Source organism: Sceloporus occidentalis, unplaced genomic scaffold (assembly GCF_023333645.1).
Source record: "Sceloporus occidentalis isolate IW3139 unplaced genomic scaffold, rSceOcc1.0.p SCAF_5, whole genome shotgun sequence".
NCBI classification, from domain to species: domain Eukaryota; kingdom Metazoa; phylum Chordata; class Lepidosauria; order Squamata; family Phrynosomatidae; genus Sceloporus; species Sceloporus occidentalis.
This window is the reverse complement of record NW_028316985.1, coordinates 71,552,874-71,571,264: the sequence shown is the minus strand read 5'-3', so window position 1 is coordinate 71,571,264 and position 18,391 is coordinate 71,552,874. Positions and strand designations below refer to the sequence as shown.

Genomic DNA, 18,391 nt, shown 5'->3' with positions numbered 1-18,391 from the left:
CTTCCAGTCTAAAATACAGTCGGCCCTTCTTATACACGGATTTTTTATACACGGATTTAAGCATACACGGTTGGAAAATGTTCCAAAAAAGTATAAATTTACCTTGATTTTCCATTTTTTATAAGGGACACCATTTTGCTATTTCATTATATCTAATGGGACTTGAGCATACACGGATTTTGTTATACACGGGAGATCTTGGAACCAAACCCCAGCGTATAACAAGGGTCCACTGTAACACTTTAAGATAGCTCATCTGATTTTTGTATTTTTATTTTCACTTAAAAGTAAATATCAGTTAATCATGCATATGATTAAAGTATACAATGATTTTACTTGAAAGTATACAGTAACTTACACTCTGAATTTTCTAAAATATTTTCAAGGAAAGAAAATTTCCAAAGTTCATAGCAAAAGAAATGGAGCAAATGTATATAGAAGAATTACGCTCCTCAGTGAATTTGCTAATGGCCAATTTGGAAAGTCTTCCAGTGTCTAAAGGTGGACCAGAATTTAAACTTCAGAAGTTAAAGCGATCACAGAACTCTGCTTTCTTGGACTTAGGAGATGAGAATGAGGTTCAGCTGTCGAAATCTGATGTGGTGCTGTCATTCACATTAGAGGTAAGTGTACTTATTGTGCAATACTTCCTGACAGTTTAAATTTAAAGGATATGCTCTCTCTTTGTGATTTCACAGATCTGTTGCTCCTTTCAGAATTTCTCAACTATTGATATTCATGCAGCCCATTCTTCAGAATTATCTAACCCATCAGAAAATGTCGTGAGAGTGTCCTACTTTTTAGGAATCTTTGATGAAAAAATAGAGAATAAATTTGGTAAAATATTATACAGCTAGAATGACTTATGCTCAACAATGTAAGACCAAAGATATGTCTAAGGAAGAGGAATGGCTTCTTAAATTACAGTGCACCCCTGTTTTACACGGAGGATCCATTCCGCCCCCCCACCCTCCGCGTAGAACAAAAAGTCCATATGCTTGAGCCCCATTACATGTAATGGGGCTTGTGGTTGTGGCGGCATGTGCGTCATTGTTTCTTCTGGCATGCGGTGCCGGAAGAAGCGGTGCTGCTTTCAGCAGCCATTCTTCTTCCTTAGACATATCTTTGGTCTTACATTTTTGAGCATAAGTCATTCTAGCTGTATAATATTTTACCAAATTTATTCTCTATTTTTTCAGCATGTGCTGTATATGAAGCTACAGAATTGTATAAACTAACCCAGTCACTAAAGAAAAAAAAGCAGATGTAGTTTATGATGAATGGAAGCCAGTGTCAAATTTTTGTGAAAAGATGTGGGATCCGATATCAATTATAGGTTTCCCAACATAGATAGTAATATGGGTTGATCAGTTAGATTAGAAATGCAATTTCTGATGTAAAAGACTTGAACAAACAAAATATGTGAATACTAAGTAAATCTTCTAAGTGATAGATTAGGAAGTCTTGAGTAGTTAAAGAAAGAACTGGAGAAGGTAAGGGAGGAAGTCAAGGTGTGAATGGTAAAGTGTGAAGTGAAGTGTAGAAAAGTGGTTGAAGGTCTCAGTAAATCAAAGAAGGTAAGTGAAATGTAGGAATGAAGTAGAAGAGGAGAGAGACAGAAATAGAAGGTAGAATAAATGAGGAATGTGCAAGAAGGATAGAAAGGTAGGGGTACTAGAAGATATTTGAATGGGAAGAGATAGAAGTGAGAGCTGATAAAAATGAAGACATAGATAGCTCAGTATGGGTTTGGAAGGAAGGTAATCTGAAGATGAATCATGGATTAGAGGATATGTATATTCTTTTTTCTTCTAGTTGAAAGATACAGTTTATATGTAATTGGCTGAATGGATAATTTGATGTTAAGTATTTTATATGAATGGTGTGATATTTATATGGATAATTATATGGATGGTATATGTGTGGAAGGTTATATATATATGAAATTTTGTTCTTTGAATAAAGATATTTTTAAAAAATAAATCAGTGTGGATTATGGGCTTTTTGTTATTTGTTTTAAAGAAGGTACTTCAGTGCCAATTGCAGAATTGCCTCAAAAAATCTTTTCATAATATATTCAGAATTTTCCCTTTTCCATAAAATGCAGCTCCCATGGATCTTACAGCAGAAGAACAATGACAGGGTAACACTAGGAGTTCACATTTGGGGATTACTTCCAGACAGATTACTTCATCAACATCTAGACGAAATAGTTATCTCTGCCCCCAGCCCCATATGTATTGAAACTGATAGCTGCTTCATTTTTGGTAGATGAGGTAAAATTCCTGAAGCTTTCCATGGAACTCCGAAGAAGTATAACAATTCTCTTGAGAAAAGTTGTCTGAGAAATTTTGTTTGTTCTTTCTCTCCTATTTCTTAGATGGCTATCTGTAATAATGCTGTGCCAGTTTTCATTCAGGAAAACATGTGCAAGTTGGCAGTGTTCAGTATGTACAAAGGGGTAAAAAGAAGTGATGTCCAAACACTATCAAGACTCTGATTTGGGTACAGAAAAATATGAGGCAGAATCACATCAAGAGCTAGAATTTAGATTGCTGTGTTCATGTTGACAATTTCCATTCCTGAAAAGCCAGTACACTAACCAGTATGTGGCTTCATCAACATCTAGAAGAAATATAGATTCCTATATTCTTGCGGTCTCTTCCAACTCTATGATTCTATGGCCCCATACAGACAGGCCAAAATAAAGCTGCTTTGGGTCACTTTGGAGGTATGCTGTTTAAATGACACATACATCTTAAGAGGCCAGAAGCTGTGCTAAAACTGTGCTTCACTCCTTAGGACTTGAGTGTGGCTTTGGCGTGGTTTCCATCCTCTAAGCACACATGCATCATTTAAACAGCATACTTCCAAAGGGACCCGAAAGCAGCTTTATTTTGGCCTGTCTGTATGAGGCCAAAGATTCTATGTATCTGCAGTGTAGAAATAATGCAGCTTGACACCACTTTATGTGCTGTAGCTCCATCCTATGTAATCCTGAGATTTGCAGTTTTACAAGTTCTTTAGCTTTTTCTGCCAAAGAATGCTAGTGCCTCACAAAACTCCAAATACCAGCATTCTGTAGGGTGGAGCCATAAGTGGTATCAAACTGCATTATTTCTACAGTATAGAAGAACCTTTACTTGCAAATGAACTCTACTTGGAAGGAGCCTGTGTGATTTCATGTCACACCTAGGAATGCATCCAGATGGAGTTCTTCTAGTATTCAGTTAAAAGGTGCCATGCACTTTTCCCCTCCCCCCCCTCCCCCCCGCTTGACTGATTTTCTCTGATAAAGAAAAGCAAATGGGGGAAGTAATGAGGAGATTCAATAGGGCTGCAAATTGAAGTCAACATTAGCAGAACCTTTCACAAATTTCATAAATGAGGGTATCATCTGACAGTACTCTGAAGGTAAGTAATACAGTTGAAATGTGTCCTAATCTGCTTAATGTGTACAGTTTGCCCTTTTTAAAAGAACTGTATTAAAATTATTGAATATTTAGAAACATAAGTTAAAATAAAGATAAAACAGTGTCTACAATTGTGTATGTATAATATGCATATTATGCCAGCCTTGCATGAGTTGAAATGTAGTTTTGTAGATATATTAAAGATATTACTATGGATGGCTATGGACTAATGTAATTTAAGAACTTCTGTGTTTGCACCCATTTTGTATTCCTTAATTTTTTAAACATAACTGGAATGAATATAATGTTTTTTGTAATGGGATTTTTAATCTTTTCTTCAAGTAATAAAAAATATACCAACTTAAAAACTTTAGATGTATGTATTTATTCACTTGTTCTTGTCTCTGAAGCTTTGATGAGAAACAGTATGTTCCATACAATCAATAAAATAGTATGCTTTTAAGTTGAAGTGAGTAGCCAGAGTAGTCCAGTTCTCTGCAGCTAAATTGTGTGAAGATGTTAGGCAAGAGGGGTTGAACTATTAAATTGACATTTTATTTAAGATCATGAAAGCATTTTAAATCCCCCCAACACAAAATACAAATATGTTTACACTTTAAAGTAAAAATGCTTGAATTGTGTAAATATGTTTGGCTGTCTAAAAACAAAATCTCTGCCTTAATGGATTTTGGAATTAAATATTTTATGTTGGCTACAGTGTTAATACTTCAGCAGTTAGAGAGTTTCTTCAGCCAGAGAATCATAGCTCATGCATCTTTCTGGATTGTAACCACTAACTTTGATTCTTAGATCCTCTGCATCCACCAAGCTATATTCCATACTCTCATCGTAAACAATTCTACTCAGTTGTTGGATGAAACTGAAACTAGTCCTTGCTCTTCCTCAAATTTGATCATAGCTGTCAAACCTGATGCCAGTTCATTGATAGGGAATGAATGTGGATCAAGTAAAGCACAGTATATGGAACCACAATTGCTAGATGTGATGCTTTGTTTTATTTTAGTTTTTTTGCTCTTCATGGAAGATGATTTTCATATTTGCCTGCTGGTGAACTCTGTGCACACACATACACATTAATTTAGTGTAATAAGCATAACAAAGCCAAACCTTCAACAGGTGTCCAAACACAATCTCTTGTTAAGTTGCAGAGAACATTACGGAGAGCCTGGTTGTGTTAAATAGTACATGCAACAACAAAAGTCTAGTGTTTTTGTTAAAATGAATGAACCTTTTGTTTTTGATCATTGGAGATAATGCTGCAGCATGTATCCTGGGTACTGTGTTCCAAACTGTTGATGTGCCATTTGTTGTCTCCTTTTTCTTTGTTTAGATTGTTATAATGGAAGTTCAAGGCTTAAAGTCACTAGCTCCCAGTCGTATTGTTTATTGCACAATGGAAGTGGAGGGAGGAGAGAAACTCCAAACAGACCAAGCTGAAGCATCAAGACCACAGTAAGCTTTGTGTTTTTATCCCTTGTGAATGGGCATTGCATGTTGTGCAGAAATTGTGCCCCAGAGCTGAGGATAATCTTATTAATATTATTTCATAAGGGAAAATCAAGCTATTATTATTATTATTATTATTATTATTAACCTTAATTTATAAAGCACTGTAAATTTACACAGCTCTGTACATACAATCTTTTTAATTAGACGGTTCCCTGCCCTCAGGTTTACAATCTAAAAAGACACAACACAAAAGGGGAAGGGAATGGTTGTGGGGAAGGGGATCAGATCTAGAAGTACTTCTCTACCTCCAAGGCCTGGACCAAGGGAGATGGACTGGAGAGAGGGCTTGGCTTCTTAATGGATAGTTAAAATGAGGCATCCTGGGACAGAGAAGGGCTCACCCCTGGTAACGCTTCGCTAAACAATATAGTCTTTAACTCAGTTTTGAAACTGGGTAGAGAAGTGATGAGGTGTGCATGTGGGGGAAGAAGGTTCCAGGAGTAAGGGGCAGCAAGTGAGAAGGGACGAATCCGCGAGGGAGCAGTGGCAGTCCTACACTGGGACAGGAAACCTTGACTATCAGAGAGGAGGATACAAGTAGGAATGTAAGGAGAAAGAAGGTCAGATAAGTAAGGAGGGGCCAGTCCATGGAGGGCTTTGAAAGTCAACAACAAAAGCTTGTACCAGATGCAGAAGGGGAGCCAATGAAGGGAGGAGAAATATGGTCAAAGCGGCGAGCGGATGTGATAATACAGGCAGCTGAATGCTGGACAGAGATTAAAGGATGGAGGTGAGAGAGAGGAAGCCCTGTCAGAAGAAGGTTACAATAATCTAGTTGCGATACCACTAGGGCATGGACCAGGGTCTTGGCAGTAGAGGCTGAGAAGAATGGACGAATCTTGGCAATGTTGTGGAGAAAGAATCTACAGGCCTTGGCGGTGGCCTGGATCTGGGGAATAAACAACAGAGTCAAAAATGAAGCCAAGACTGCGGGCTTGATAAACCGGTTGAATAGAAGTGTCATTGACAGAAACAGAAAAGGAATATTGAAGAGTGGGTTTAGGTGGAAAGACAAGAAGCTCAATCTTAGACATGTTGAGCTTCAAGCGTCGAAGTCGCATCCACTGAGAGATGGCAGTCAGACAAGAAGAAATTTGCTGTTCAAGCCCCGTCAAAAGGTCAGGGGTGGAGAGATACGGCTGAGTGTCATCGGCGTACAGATGATAGGAGAAACCAAAAGAACTGATGAGTTTACCTAGGGACAGTGTGTATAGAGAGAACAAAAGGAGAGCCAAGACAGAGCCCTGGGGAACTCTAACAGATAAGGGAACAGAGGACGAAGTCTGACCACCTGTGATCTATGTGACAAGATTTAAACCAGTCAAAAGCAGAGTCGGAGAACCCAAGGTCAGAAAGTAAATCAACCAGGAGACAGTGATCCACAGTGTCAAAGGCCGCAGACAAATAAAAAATAATGAGAATAGAGTAGAGGCTGTTCGCCTTGGCCCAAAAGAGATCGTTTGAGATCTTGGTGAGGGCTGTCTGTAGCAACTAATTTAATAGCACTTTCAACATATATCAGGTGCTTAGGATGGTAATTTGCTTATTGTAGATGTAGCTAGAACATATCTTTTCTATGGACACTGTAGTTCAAAGAGATGAACATTTATACTTTGCTTTTTTAGTTTGAAATCTTTTATTCAGTTCTTTAAAATCTGCTTCACAATAGATGACTGCTTTTATGCTCTGGAATAGGAATATAAAATAATAACAGTAATAAAACACAGAATAAAAAATAACAGTAACAATAATGTCAAAAGTTTCATTTAAGTGTTGTTAAGTGTTAAATGATAACCAGTGCACTTATTTGTTGATAATACTGCTATGCTTCTAGTCATGGTGATGTAGTGAGGATGCATTAAAAGTGTTTAAAGTATGCTCAGATAATTTATCTTATCTACTATAAATTAATGTGAAATGCTTCTTTTATTTTCCAGATTAGTGGGGAGGTAGCTTTTATAACCAGTTTAAACTAATTCCCTATTATAAATCCTGAAAATGCTTGTTGAGTTTCAAATTATACGGAAGTCTTTCCCAGCCTTTTAGGGCACATTTATTTCTAGGGTTGTCTGGTGTTTTTGGAGGATGTACTCAGCAAAAAGACTTCAAGGGGAAAGCATTATGCCACCTCTAGTTTAAAATAGCCAGACTGGCATACAGGAAGATAATTAAATTTGCTTTTGGTTGATTTGATTGACCTCTAGGTTGCTCATTTTCTTCAAAGGCTTTTTCCTCCTGTTATAATGTCATTCAGAATCTTTTGTAGATGTGTTTTGAGATAGATTTGTTAGGCGTTTATCCTGCTCTTTAGTGCATCCTGTATATAAAAACACACACAACAAATCACAGTTTTGAAGATTGTAGTCAAAGAGTTCTGTAAACGACAGATGTGAAGTTGGCACTTGTTCAAAATGAGCATAAAAATCCTTTAGGATTAATTATAAGCATGTAAATATGATTACACACATTTTAAGACCTACTATTGAGTAAAACTTTCTTCCAGCCTTTGAAAAATCTTCTCATACACTCAGACATGGAAGCTAGTAACAAAGGAACCCACTTTATACAGTATTTGGTCAAACCATTTGTCCATCTCCCAGCATTGTCTGCAATCCCAAGATTCCATAGATTGAACATAGATTCTTCTGTGTGCAAAGAATGTAAACTTGCAATGAATGTACCCTTGCAGTGAATCATATGAAGGGCTGAACCTGGCAGAGTAAAACAGGTGTTTTAGGAAGCGGATTTTGCAGCTCATGAAAAGGAAGCAAATTGTTAATCATATAGTGGTTGTATTTTTACTGCTATGAACAGAGGTAGGCATTTATGAGATTTCATGGCTCATGGGCCAAAATAACTTGGCTGGTTTTATGTACTGTTTAAGAGGTTGGTAATGCAAAAGGAAAGCATGGTCCCAGTCTTTCCATGCTTCATCATGAACATTTGTAAGTTAAAGTCAAGCCAAGGTGGGAATCATGTGGCTGTCCAGATATTGTTGAACTTCAGTATCTGGTTATTGCTGCTGGAAGTTACAGTCTAACAATATCTGGAGAGCTGCATGATTCTCATTCCTTGCTCTAAGGATTAGAGGGTGGCAGTCAAGCAAATATTTGAAAGACACAAATGCGAGGCGAAAAAAACCACCACAGCCAAAAGGTGGGCATGAGATTGCAAAATACACAAGTCAAAGGGAATTAATTTAGATGAAAGTAACCTGTTTTGAGATCATTGTGTTAGGCAGTTCGAACAAGAAGGAAAATTGAAGGGGTAGGGATAAAAGGAATTTTTAAAGTAATAATTGTGTGTTGAAATGGACATCCAGCCCTGGCTTTTGGACCCCCAGTGGATACAAATGGGCACATGCAATTTAACCAGTGAACCACACAATTCCCATCCCTGTTTTAATGCTGTCTGTAGTTTACTGCAAATCAAAAATCAAAACATACATCTTTTGTTGGGTTGCAACTCCCATCAGCACTATAGCCATCATAGCAAGTGGGGAAGAATGCTGGGAGGTGTAGTTCAACAACATCAGGATGATCACAAGGATGCCGTCCCACCCAACCACTCTTTAGAATATTGCTTCAAACAAAGAAGCTTCTTTGTATGCTGAACACATCCACTCATATATGAAACAATTATTGTTTTTTAAAAAATTACAAAATACAATCATGTGATCCTGTATGTTAGTTGATCATATTTGTGTTTTTGTTTTATAGACTGATCTTCTGTACTGCTCTCTGACATGCTAGCCATTTTTAATATTTGCTATTGTTTGTGAAACATTGTATTCCACTCTGCCCTCCATTCTGCTATCTGCTTTTTTTCAGCTTTCAAAAGGCTGCCAACTTAGAAAATGACCTTTTCTCTTGAACCTCACTTAAGATAACACCTTCAGCGACTTCTGGCTGGGTGAAGCAAAGTTCTGCTTTGTTGTTTCCACACTGCAGGGTTTCCCTGTTCCCTGAATGGCAGACCCCTAGTATTTTCTTCCTGGCCTTTATTATCATTGCTTTCAGGACTTAAAATGGATCTTAAAAGGAGCCCTGGTGGCGCAGTGGTTAAATGCCTGTACTGCAGCCATTCACTCAAAACCACAAGGTTGCGAGTTCAAGACCAGCAAAAGGGCCCAAGCTCGACTCAGGCTTGCATCCTTCCGAGGTCGCTAAAATGAGTACCCAGACTGTTGGGGGCTAATTAGCTTACTTGCTGTTCACCGCTATGATCTTTGGAATAGCGGTATATAAATAAAACAAATTATTATTAATTATTATTATCTCTACAGAGTGAAAATATGACTTCGTACCAAATTTAATTTTCCTTGTTGTAAACATTTTATAATAGAATGTCTGGGCAGCAGTATTTTGCAGCTGCATGATGAAGGATAAGAGAGGCGACAAGCATTTTTCAGTATACAACATAGACACCTGCATATTTACAATCTTTATGAGGTTGCATTTGGTAGAAATAATGATCCCAGAAGGTTCTAACTGTATTCATTGGGAGTAGTTGTTAGATGTTTATTAATTCATGTGATTTGATTTATGGATTGTCTTTTCCTTAACACTCGGACTCAAGGAGTATCACAACAAGATTTTTTTAAAAGGATAAGTAGAACATTTGACTTCCAACACAGTTATACAATTTATAATACTAAAACATGGCCCAGTTAAATGTGACTTTAAAAGGTACATTATTTGAAAAGTACACTCATTCCTCCGTATTTGTGGCTTTGATATTTGCAGATTTGATTATTCATGGATTTGATTAATATGTTCTTTTTAGAAATATCTAGGTCCTCCAGTGCAACTCTATGATCAACTTTAACTAAAAGTTGCACTGAAAGACCTAGAGATTCCTAGAGATAATACTCTACTACTAGGCATTTGTAGCTCCTCCAGTGCAGTTCTATGGCCAGACGTTGACCACAGAGTTGCACTGGAGGACCTAGAGATTCCTAGAGAGGTGTCCTCTTAGGTAAAAACATGGTGTTTTTGTCATTTGCAGTTTTTCCATACTCAAGGGGATCTTGTGCCCCTAACCCTAACGAATATGGAGGGACAAGTGTATATCACCCCTCTGATAAGGCCCTTCCTCTGCTGCCATCCAGGTATCCAAAGTGGGGCTGAATTTAAAAATAAATAAATCTTAGGGTCTAGACCATGGTGGGAATCATGTGGTCTTTTTGATATTATTGGAGTGCAACCCCCAGCAGACATTGGTGAAGAATTCTGGGACTGCAGTTCAACAACATCTGAAGGGCTTCAAAATTTCCACCACTGCTGTAATTCCTATACAACATATTGTGGCCATATTAAGGGTAGAGCTAGAAGCTGTTCCTTCATCCAAAAATACAGTTGTGACTCCCTCTTACACATTGTCTCTCTGGCTTTGCTTCGCGAACGAAGATTCAGGAAGGACTCATCCCATGCTTTGTACAAGTGCGTTGATGACTAAAAAGGCCAATCCGTGATAAACAAGTCCAGTTGCAGAATGCACCGGTTGCACATTGTACACATTGTAATACATAATAAAACTCATTTTGTGTTATAACACCATTATGGTCTCTCTTGGGCTGCTCCTATGTTGTAGAACCCAACACTATGGAGTAGGGTCATGGAAAATTCAGCATGCCAGAAGTTATACAAGAAGCTGTTGAAGTACAAAGATTTCTCTCACTTGCTGTTTCTAGAAGTAAGCACATTGTGGTAGCTAGACTCCACACTTCTAATGTGTATTGACTGAGGGATGACCCAAGATATTTGGCTGTCTGACAAAAACACAATGGTTGTTCCTTCATACAGTGGATGTAGGTAGACCAGACTGGTAGATAAATCATATATTAATGCTAATTGGCTTTGCTACATTTGAGGGCAACAAAGTAGCTTGCAGTAAAAGTCAGGCTGTGTGGTGCATTAACAGCTCCTTCACTTCAGTGAGGAATCTGAGGTTTCCCCTGAGAGAGTGCTAGATTGATTACACAGATTGGGTATACAGTGGACCCTTGTTATACGCCAGGGTTTGGTTCCAAGATCCCCCGTGGATAACAAAATCTGTGTATGCTCAAGTCCCATTAAATATAATGATATACCAAAATGGTGTCCCTTATAAAAAATGGAAAATCAAGGTTTGATATTTGAAATTTATACTTTTTTTGAACATTTTCAAACCGTGTGTGCTTGAATCCATGTATAAAAAATCTGTGTATAAGAAGGGCTGATTGTATTTCTCCATATCATCCAAGCAAATGCATTTCCTCTTTATTGCCATTGGGATCCCTGTTCTCAACCTCTGAGGTTTGGCATTTTTCAGTGTTCTTTACCATTCTGTTGCTCAGTCTGATCTGTACCTTTGAGGGATATTCTTTCCTAACCTTTCCTAATGTTACCACTAATTTCTTCAAGGAAAGTTTTGATCTTATTTATTGCTTTTGGATATAATGTTCAAGTTGCTCCCTCTCTATGCTCAGTTCATTATTCATATTTCTTTCCCTTTATGATTTATTCCATACACAAATATGTTTTTCTAATTGCTGGTGCTAACCAAATTGCACACTATTGAAAAGCAGCAGTTGAATCTTATTTAACATTGATCTTGATCGTCTGAATTACTTTTCAGTCTCTGCAAAATTAGGTTACCTCTGTTGACAGAATGTTTGTAGATGTCTTTAAAATGATATTACTCATACAATAAGCATTGCAGCTGTTAAATTTGTGTCACAGTGGGGGATTAAGTAAATAACAGTTGAAACATTAAATTATTTGTGTATGCATTACTTATTTGGACATGTGTGTGTAGCAGAGTTTTAACAAAAATAAGGTATTTACGTTCTAAAAGGACTGGAATGGACACTAGAAGTTCTTCAGAAATAAATGTTGATGTTGAAAACTAATTAATTTTGGTACAGCTTAGTATTCCGCACTACTGGTCTCAAAGTTGCAGATCTTTTTGACATGAATTAGAAGGTTGTTGGTATACTTATTACACTATTGAACGATTTTGTGTAATTCAGAATGAATAATTTATTTGGAACATCGATTCGCGCCTCTCGGTTGTTGAAAACAAGAATGTATTGTGCATTACAGAGACAGAAAACATTATGGAATCATAATTGTAAAATCATGTCCTTCAAAAGATGGAGTCCTGAATTTGAAAAGTGTGGAAGGATTGGAGAGACTTTGCATTGAGTTTCTTGAGCCAAAGTGTGAATCTCTGTTCAGCCATGAAGATCTGCATGGTGATCTAGTTGGAAAATCAAGCATTGTCTCTAACCTCTGCTTTATTTGCTGTCACAGCAATTTAGGATTTTAGATAGTATAAGGCCCTTCTGCATGTTGGTACTTGTCTTTAGCCCATGTTTCTCCATATTATCTTCTATCTATTGCAATGCATGATCGTAAATACTTTGTACATTTAATCAACCAGACCATATGACCACAGAAACCTCTAGGGTTGTGATCCTATCATACACATCTTTCTCTGCCTCTCTGTTTTCTCTCTTTTTATCAGCTTTGAGAAAGTGAGTTTGTTTTCTTTAAATAAAGTAATTTTTATTGAAATTCACTTATAAAATAGAAAATGAAAAAAGAAAGAAAAACAAGAAACAATTACATAACACACATAAAAAGAAACAAAACTGTCCACAATGACCAAAATAACAACCAAGACGTAACAGTTTCCCCATCCCCACCCCTTGACTCCCACATAACACTAACCGATTTTTTAATTCAATGTCTAAAATTACTCCTTACTAACTGTTATCGTGTGTGTGTGTGTGTGTGTGTATACATTATTTTCTGCCATACAGAAAAAAATTACAGTGTGCCCTTCTTTTATGTAGGGGATCTGTTCCGGCTCCCCCCCCCCATGTAAAAGAAATTGCCCGTATGCTTGAGCCCCATTACAAGTAATGGGGCTTGTGCTCACGGTGGCGCGCATGCACCACAGGTGCGCACGCCATTGTTCCTTCTGGTGCCCAGCAGCGCTTACTTCTGGCGCTGTTTTCAGCGTATGCTGAAAGCAGCGTATAATGTGCCCGCTTATGACGCAGGTGCATTGTACTACTTAAATGTCAAAACCTATTATAGTATCCTCTCCTTTTCTTGTTTTAACATAATCTGTAAAATCAGCTATGGGGCAAAACAGATCAGCACAATACACCAGCACAATATGCCAGCTTGGGGGCAGTCTGAGGGCGTGACATTTAAATGACGCACACCCCTATGGTGTCCACAAGTCAGCGTCATGCCACCCGCCTGTCCAGACAGGCAGTGTTGTGTTGCTCTGGCAGCATGGTGTTTATATATGATACAACACAAGACCGCTGAAAAGCTGGCATTTTTCTGCCCCCACCCCCCAAAAAAAACCACATTGGATCAAGGCTGTGGCGTGTGGTTGCTGCAGCCTCGACCCAGTGATCAAAGGGGCAGCGTCAAGTGGCCTCTTTAGGGCTGTCTACTTCAGCCCTATGCTTGCATTGAGTTTTCCTTTAACCAGTTTGTTAATTTATTTGCTACTTTAATCATATAATAAACCTCTGTTTTCTCTTTCCATTTTGTCCAAGAAAAATAATTCTGGTCCTAATGGTGGCCCTGGTAGCCCTGGTGGCGCAGTGGTTAAATGCCTGTACTGCAGCCATTCACTCAAAACCACAAGGTTGCGAATTCAAGACCAGCAAAAAGGCCCAAGCTCGACTCAGGCTTGCATCCTTCCGAGGTCGCTAAAATGAGTACCCAGACTGTTGGGGGAAAATTAGCTTACTTGCTAATTAGCTTACTTGCTGTTCACCACTATGATCTTTGGAATAGCAGTATAAAAATAAAACAAATTATTATTATTACTAATGGTTATGTCTTCTTCCAAAATCTTTTGTATTGTCCTACAATTTTTAGCCAATATTTTTGTGCTTTTTGACTTGTCAACCATTAATGTTAAAATGATCCCACATGTTTATTACCCTGCGAGCATTTACTATTTACTTTTTTATATAGGTTTTTGACTTAACTGGTATCAGATACCACATGTACATCACTTGGGGGGGGGGTTATTCTTAAAATCATAGGAGCAAGTAAACTTTTAATCCCTTAAATCATACCTTCTCTCATTGCCCAAAATATATAATTTGATCTATATTCCTTGCATACTTCACCAAACACTCCTTTACTTGATCATCTTCTGTTTCAAATTTTAGTAACTTATATATTTTAGTTATTCTCTTCTCCATATATTAATTTTCCAAACTCTGTTTCTTCTTTTCAAAATCAAATTTAATCTGGTCTTCCCTATAACGGTCTCTTAATTGATAATATAGAGCCTGAACAGACAGGCAAAAAAAGCCTGCTTCTGGGCGTCATGGGCGTACAGCGTTTAGACGCCACATATCCCAATGACAGCCAGAAGCTGGCTTGAAGCTGCCTGGCTGCCCAGATGTGGATGACTTCATGACACTCCTGTGGTGCAGCATTTATATGCCACACACTGCCAGAGCATCTTAAAGCTGGTTTCAATCCATGAAAGGGTAGGAAAAGCTGGCTTTTTGCCAGCAGCAAAAGGAGCTGGCTTCGAGGCAGATCGGGGCTGTGGCGACTGTTCGCCATAGCCCCAATCCATCTTCAGATAATAATAATAATAATAATAATAATAATAATAATAATTGTTAATAATAATAATAATAATAATAATAATAATCTATCCTGCCTTTTCTAAGAATCGAAACAGGATTACATCATTAAAATATACAATACAATCCAAACAATCAATAAAATGCTAATACTGAATGACACATCCCTATTAGTTCCTTAAAATATCCAATCATCAAATCATTATCATAGTCAAGGTAGAGCCTGTACCAAAGGCAGGCTGTCTACACCATGTGACGTCAAGCCACGTTGTGCGATTATTATTATTATTTGCTGCCTGACCATAAAGCTTGTATACCAACGCACAAACATACCACCAGTGACTTCCAATTACCTCCCTCTTCCCGTCCAGATACAGTACCATTCCATTGGATGCTCACCCATATGATCAGCCACACAATTACATCTGCAATGCACCAATTGCACACGGCATTGGTATGCCCAGTGGCAAAGTACGATCATGGAGGCCTCCCCTATATGCCCCCTTCACCACATGCCCCCCTATTGGACTGTCTAGTTTGTGTATGTTGTAAATACATCCATTCCATTATTGGCAATCACGTTTTTGCTTTGCCACAGTCCTGCTCTAGCACTGGGCTGTTTATATGCTGATACGAAGATGCACATTTTCTGCCTAAAGAATATTCCATCTTTTTTTTTCGTCTAGTTTTCAGCCCCAGCGCATGCTTTCATTTCACTTCCCAACTGCTTTTGCCTCATGCATCATCTAAACGCCCCACCTTCAAAGCGGCTAGAATCAGCTTTAGTTGGTCAGTGTGTTCTACTTCTTTGTCTTCAGTATACTAATCATGTTTAGTATTATATAATGTAATCCCAAGTGTTGGTAGTGCCTCTAGTAAATTATTTTACCAATCTGCAGTGAATGAAGAGACAACAGTGATACAGAGAAAGAAATGAATGAGTGCACTAAGAGCATAGCTTGGACAAGTTATTTTAGAGGACTCCTTTAGGACTCCCCAACCAGCATGTGAAGTATTCAAGGCTTGTAGTCCAGAAAGTTCAGTGGCTGAGGGGTTTTGATTTTTATGTTGGATTTCTGAGCTCTGACATAAGTGATGCTACTACAGAGCGAACTGATATCTCTCTGCCCCATCAGTAAATGTTGCTACTTTCGAGAAGTGCTCCTATTTACACAAATATATTTGGAAATCATATTTCTGATCCTGATAGAGTATGAGTAAATAATGGCATGTTGTATATGTAGTGATGGGGCCTAAATACCTTAAAGGAACCAGATTCTGTATGATGTTGGAAGCTAAGCAGGGTCATCCCTAGTTACTATTTGGATGGAAGAATAGCAGGTGCTGTAGGCTACATTTCAGAGGCAGGAACTGGTAAATCATCTTTAACTTTATCTAATTCCTACCTCATTTTCAAACCATCTTTGTTTTATATTAGGTTGCAAAACTTTGTGTTTTCTTCTCACACTGAATTCTGTGCAATTTGTATTTTTTTCTAATTTGAGCTTTAATTCTCACACTCTACCACATTTATACAATTTCTTATTGACTGAAACGTGTGTGTGTGTGTGTGTGTGTGTATGTGTGTGTGTGTGTGTGTGTCAGCATGTGCAATTTAACCATTTGTTTTTATGAATTAGGTGCATTATTTTATGTGCAGTTTATTTCTTGGAAATAACTAAGGAATCAAGCATATAGACATCTGTCACATTTAGATAGATGTGCATATGCTTGTGGGAAGATTGAGTAAATTTGTTTTCTACTGCTGCAGTGACAAGGACAGAGAGCAATGGACACAAATTAAGGAAAATTGATTCCACACAAACATTAGGAAGAACTTCCTGACAGTAAGAGCTGTTCAACAGTGGGATAGACTGCTTCAGAGTGTGGAGGAGTCTCCTTTGGAAGTTTTTAAACAGAGGTCAGGAGTGCTTTGATTGTGTATTTCTGTGTGGCAGGGAGTTGAATGGAATGGCCTTTGTGATCGCTTCAAACTCTATGATTCTATTATTTTCTTTCAACAAATCTCAGGTGTAAACATGCTATTTTAATCAAGCCTGCCAAGTCATATCATATTGATTTGTATCCCTAGCTACATATTATTTCTGTTATGCATACAGGCTTTTCAGCATGAAGAAAATGAAGCAAAAATTATCCCAGTAGTAGGTTAAATGCTGTGATATAATTGCCCTCCAGATGTGTTGGGATACAGTTCCTATTGTCACTACCCTGCTTGATAGATTAGTAGGAGGTGTAGTCCGCATCTGGAGAACACCTTGTTAGGGAAGCTGATATAAATAATAGACATGTATATTTGCATGACAGACTCTTGAGTAAATTTTAAGAGTTCAAAGTGAACTGGTGAGCTGGGTATATTTTAAACATTTGTCTTTTGTTGGTAAATGTAAACATCATGATTTCATGGAGGCAGATGCCTCCTTGGCTTGCTTACACTTTTTCTGTCTACTGGGACTGTATAGATTTACAGTGTATTCCCTTTCCTCCTGCAATTACATTTTTAGATATCATTCCAAACTTGATATTATTCCCCCCTCTTCCATATCCTTTAAAACTCTACATAAACACGCTAAAGGTGCTGTATTTTCAAGACAGAGGACACGCAGGATGCTGACATTTGGCTTATTTCCCTTTCACTGCCACTATCATGTCAGGACTACATGAGTATTAAATCTGCAGTGACTGACATGTTGTAATTGCTTCATTCCCATATAAGAGATTGCAGCATTTTGTCTCCAAGGCACCCATTCCTTGCAATGGAATCAATTCACATTATGATAGGTCAGAGATAGGATAGGTGCTTCAGGGAATGCGGGAGAATCAAAACCGATAACTTGAAAATACATAACTGTTTCCATAGAGAGATAAAGGCATATGAATTTAGGATAGCTAGATATGTGTTAATAGTCTAAAACAGATTAAATTCTAGAAATGTAACATAACACATGTAGTTGACTCTCTCATGAGTGGTCAGCCTCCATAACAATATTGGCGGAATCCAACAATGCACTGCTGAATTCTTTTGAATTTGCCAATATTGGCATTTCCCTTTCTCCTGAAGCTCTTCCGCCACACACCTTAGAAATGTGAGCATCCCTCCAGAGCAGATTTTTTAGCACCAGAGAGTGGGGAGAAGCAATTAACTATGATTCCATCTGACCAAGAGCACTTCTGTCTTATCTGGATGAAGTTTCGATTTGTTTGCCTTCATCCAGTCTATTACTGATGACAAGCTCTGGTGTAATACCAGAACAGCCTCCTTACATTGAGGTGGGAAGGAGTAGTAGAGTTGAGTGTCATCTGCATATTGATGGCACCATACCCCAAAACTCTGGATGACATTTCCCAGCAGCTTCATGTATATATTAAATAGCATAGGGGACAACACAGAAACCTGAGGGACCCCACAGGCCAATGACCAGTGCATTGAACAGGAGTACCCCAACTTCTGGGTTTGCCACCCCAGGAACGAACGAAGCCACTATAAAACAGTGCCTCCAAGTCGCATCCCAGAGAGGCAGTCCAGAAGGATACCATGGTCAATGGTATCGAAAGCTGATGAGAGGTCCTGCAGAACTAACAGAGACACACTTCCCCTGTCCAGTTCCCTGCATAGGTCTCTGTTTCATAGCCAGGCCTGAAACCAAAATGAAATGGATCTTGATAATCTGTTACATCCAGAAACCCCTGGAGTTGAGAAGCCACCATACATTCCAATACCATTATCTAAGACACATGAGGTGGCTTTCATTGTAGGCTAAATGCATATTGTATTGCCATTGTAGGCTAAAAGCAAATGTTTAGTTAAAGA

General features: G+C 38.2%; 1 protein-coding gene across 13 annotated transcripts in view; it reads left to right on the top strand.

Annotated features, from left to right (window-relative positions):
* CADPS2 (calcium dependent secretion activator 2) overlaps positions 1-18,391 on the top strand; it is a 396,201-nt gene that overhangs the window by 168,813 nt on the left and 208,997 nt on the right. For all 13 annotated transcript variants that reach the window (XM_089524382.1, XM_089524381.1, XM_089524383.1 and 10 more), the window contains exons 5-6: positions 387-623; positions 4,765-4,886. In XM_089524382.1, the coding sequence (XP_089380508.1) occupies positions 387-623; positions 4,765-4,886 (359 nt within the window). The remainder of the gene's footprint in view (positions 1-386; positions 624-4,764; positions 4,887-18,391) is intronic.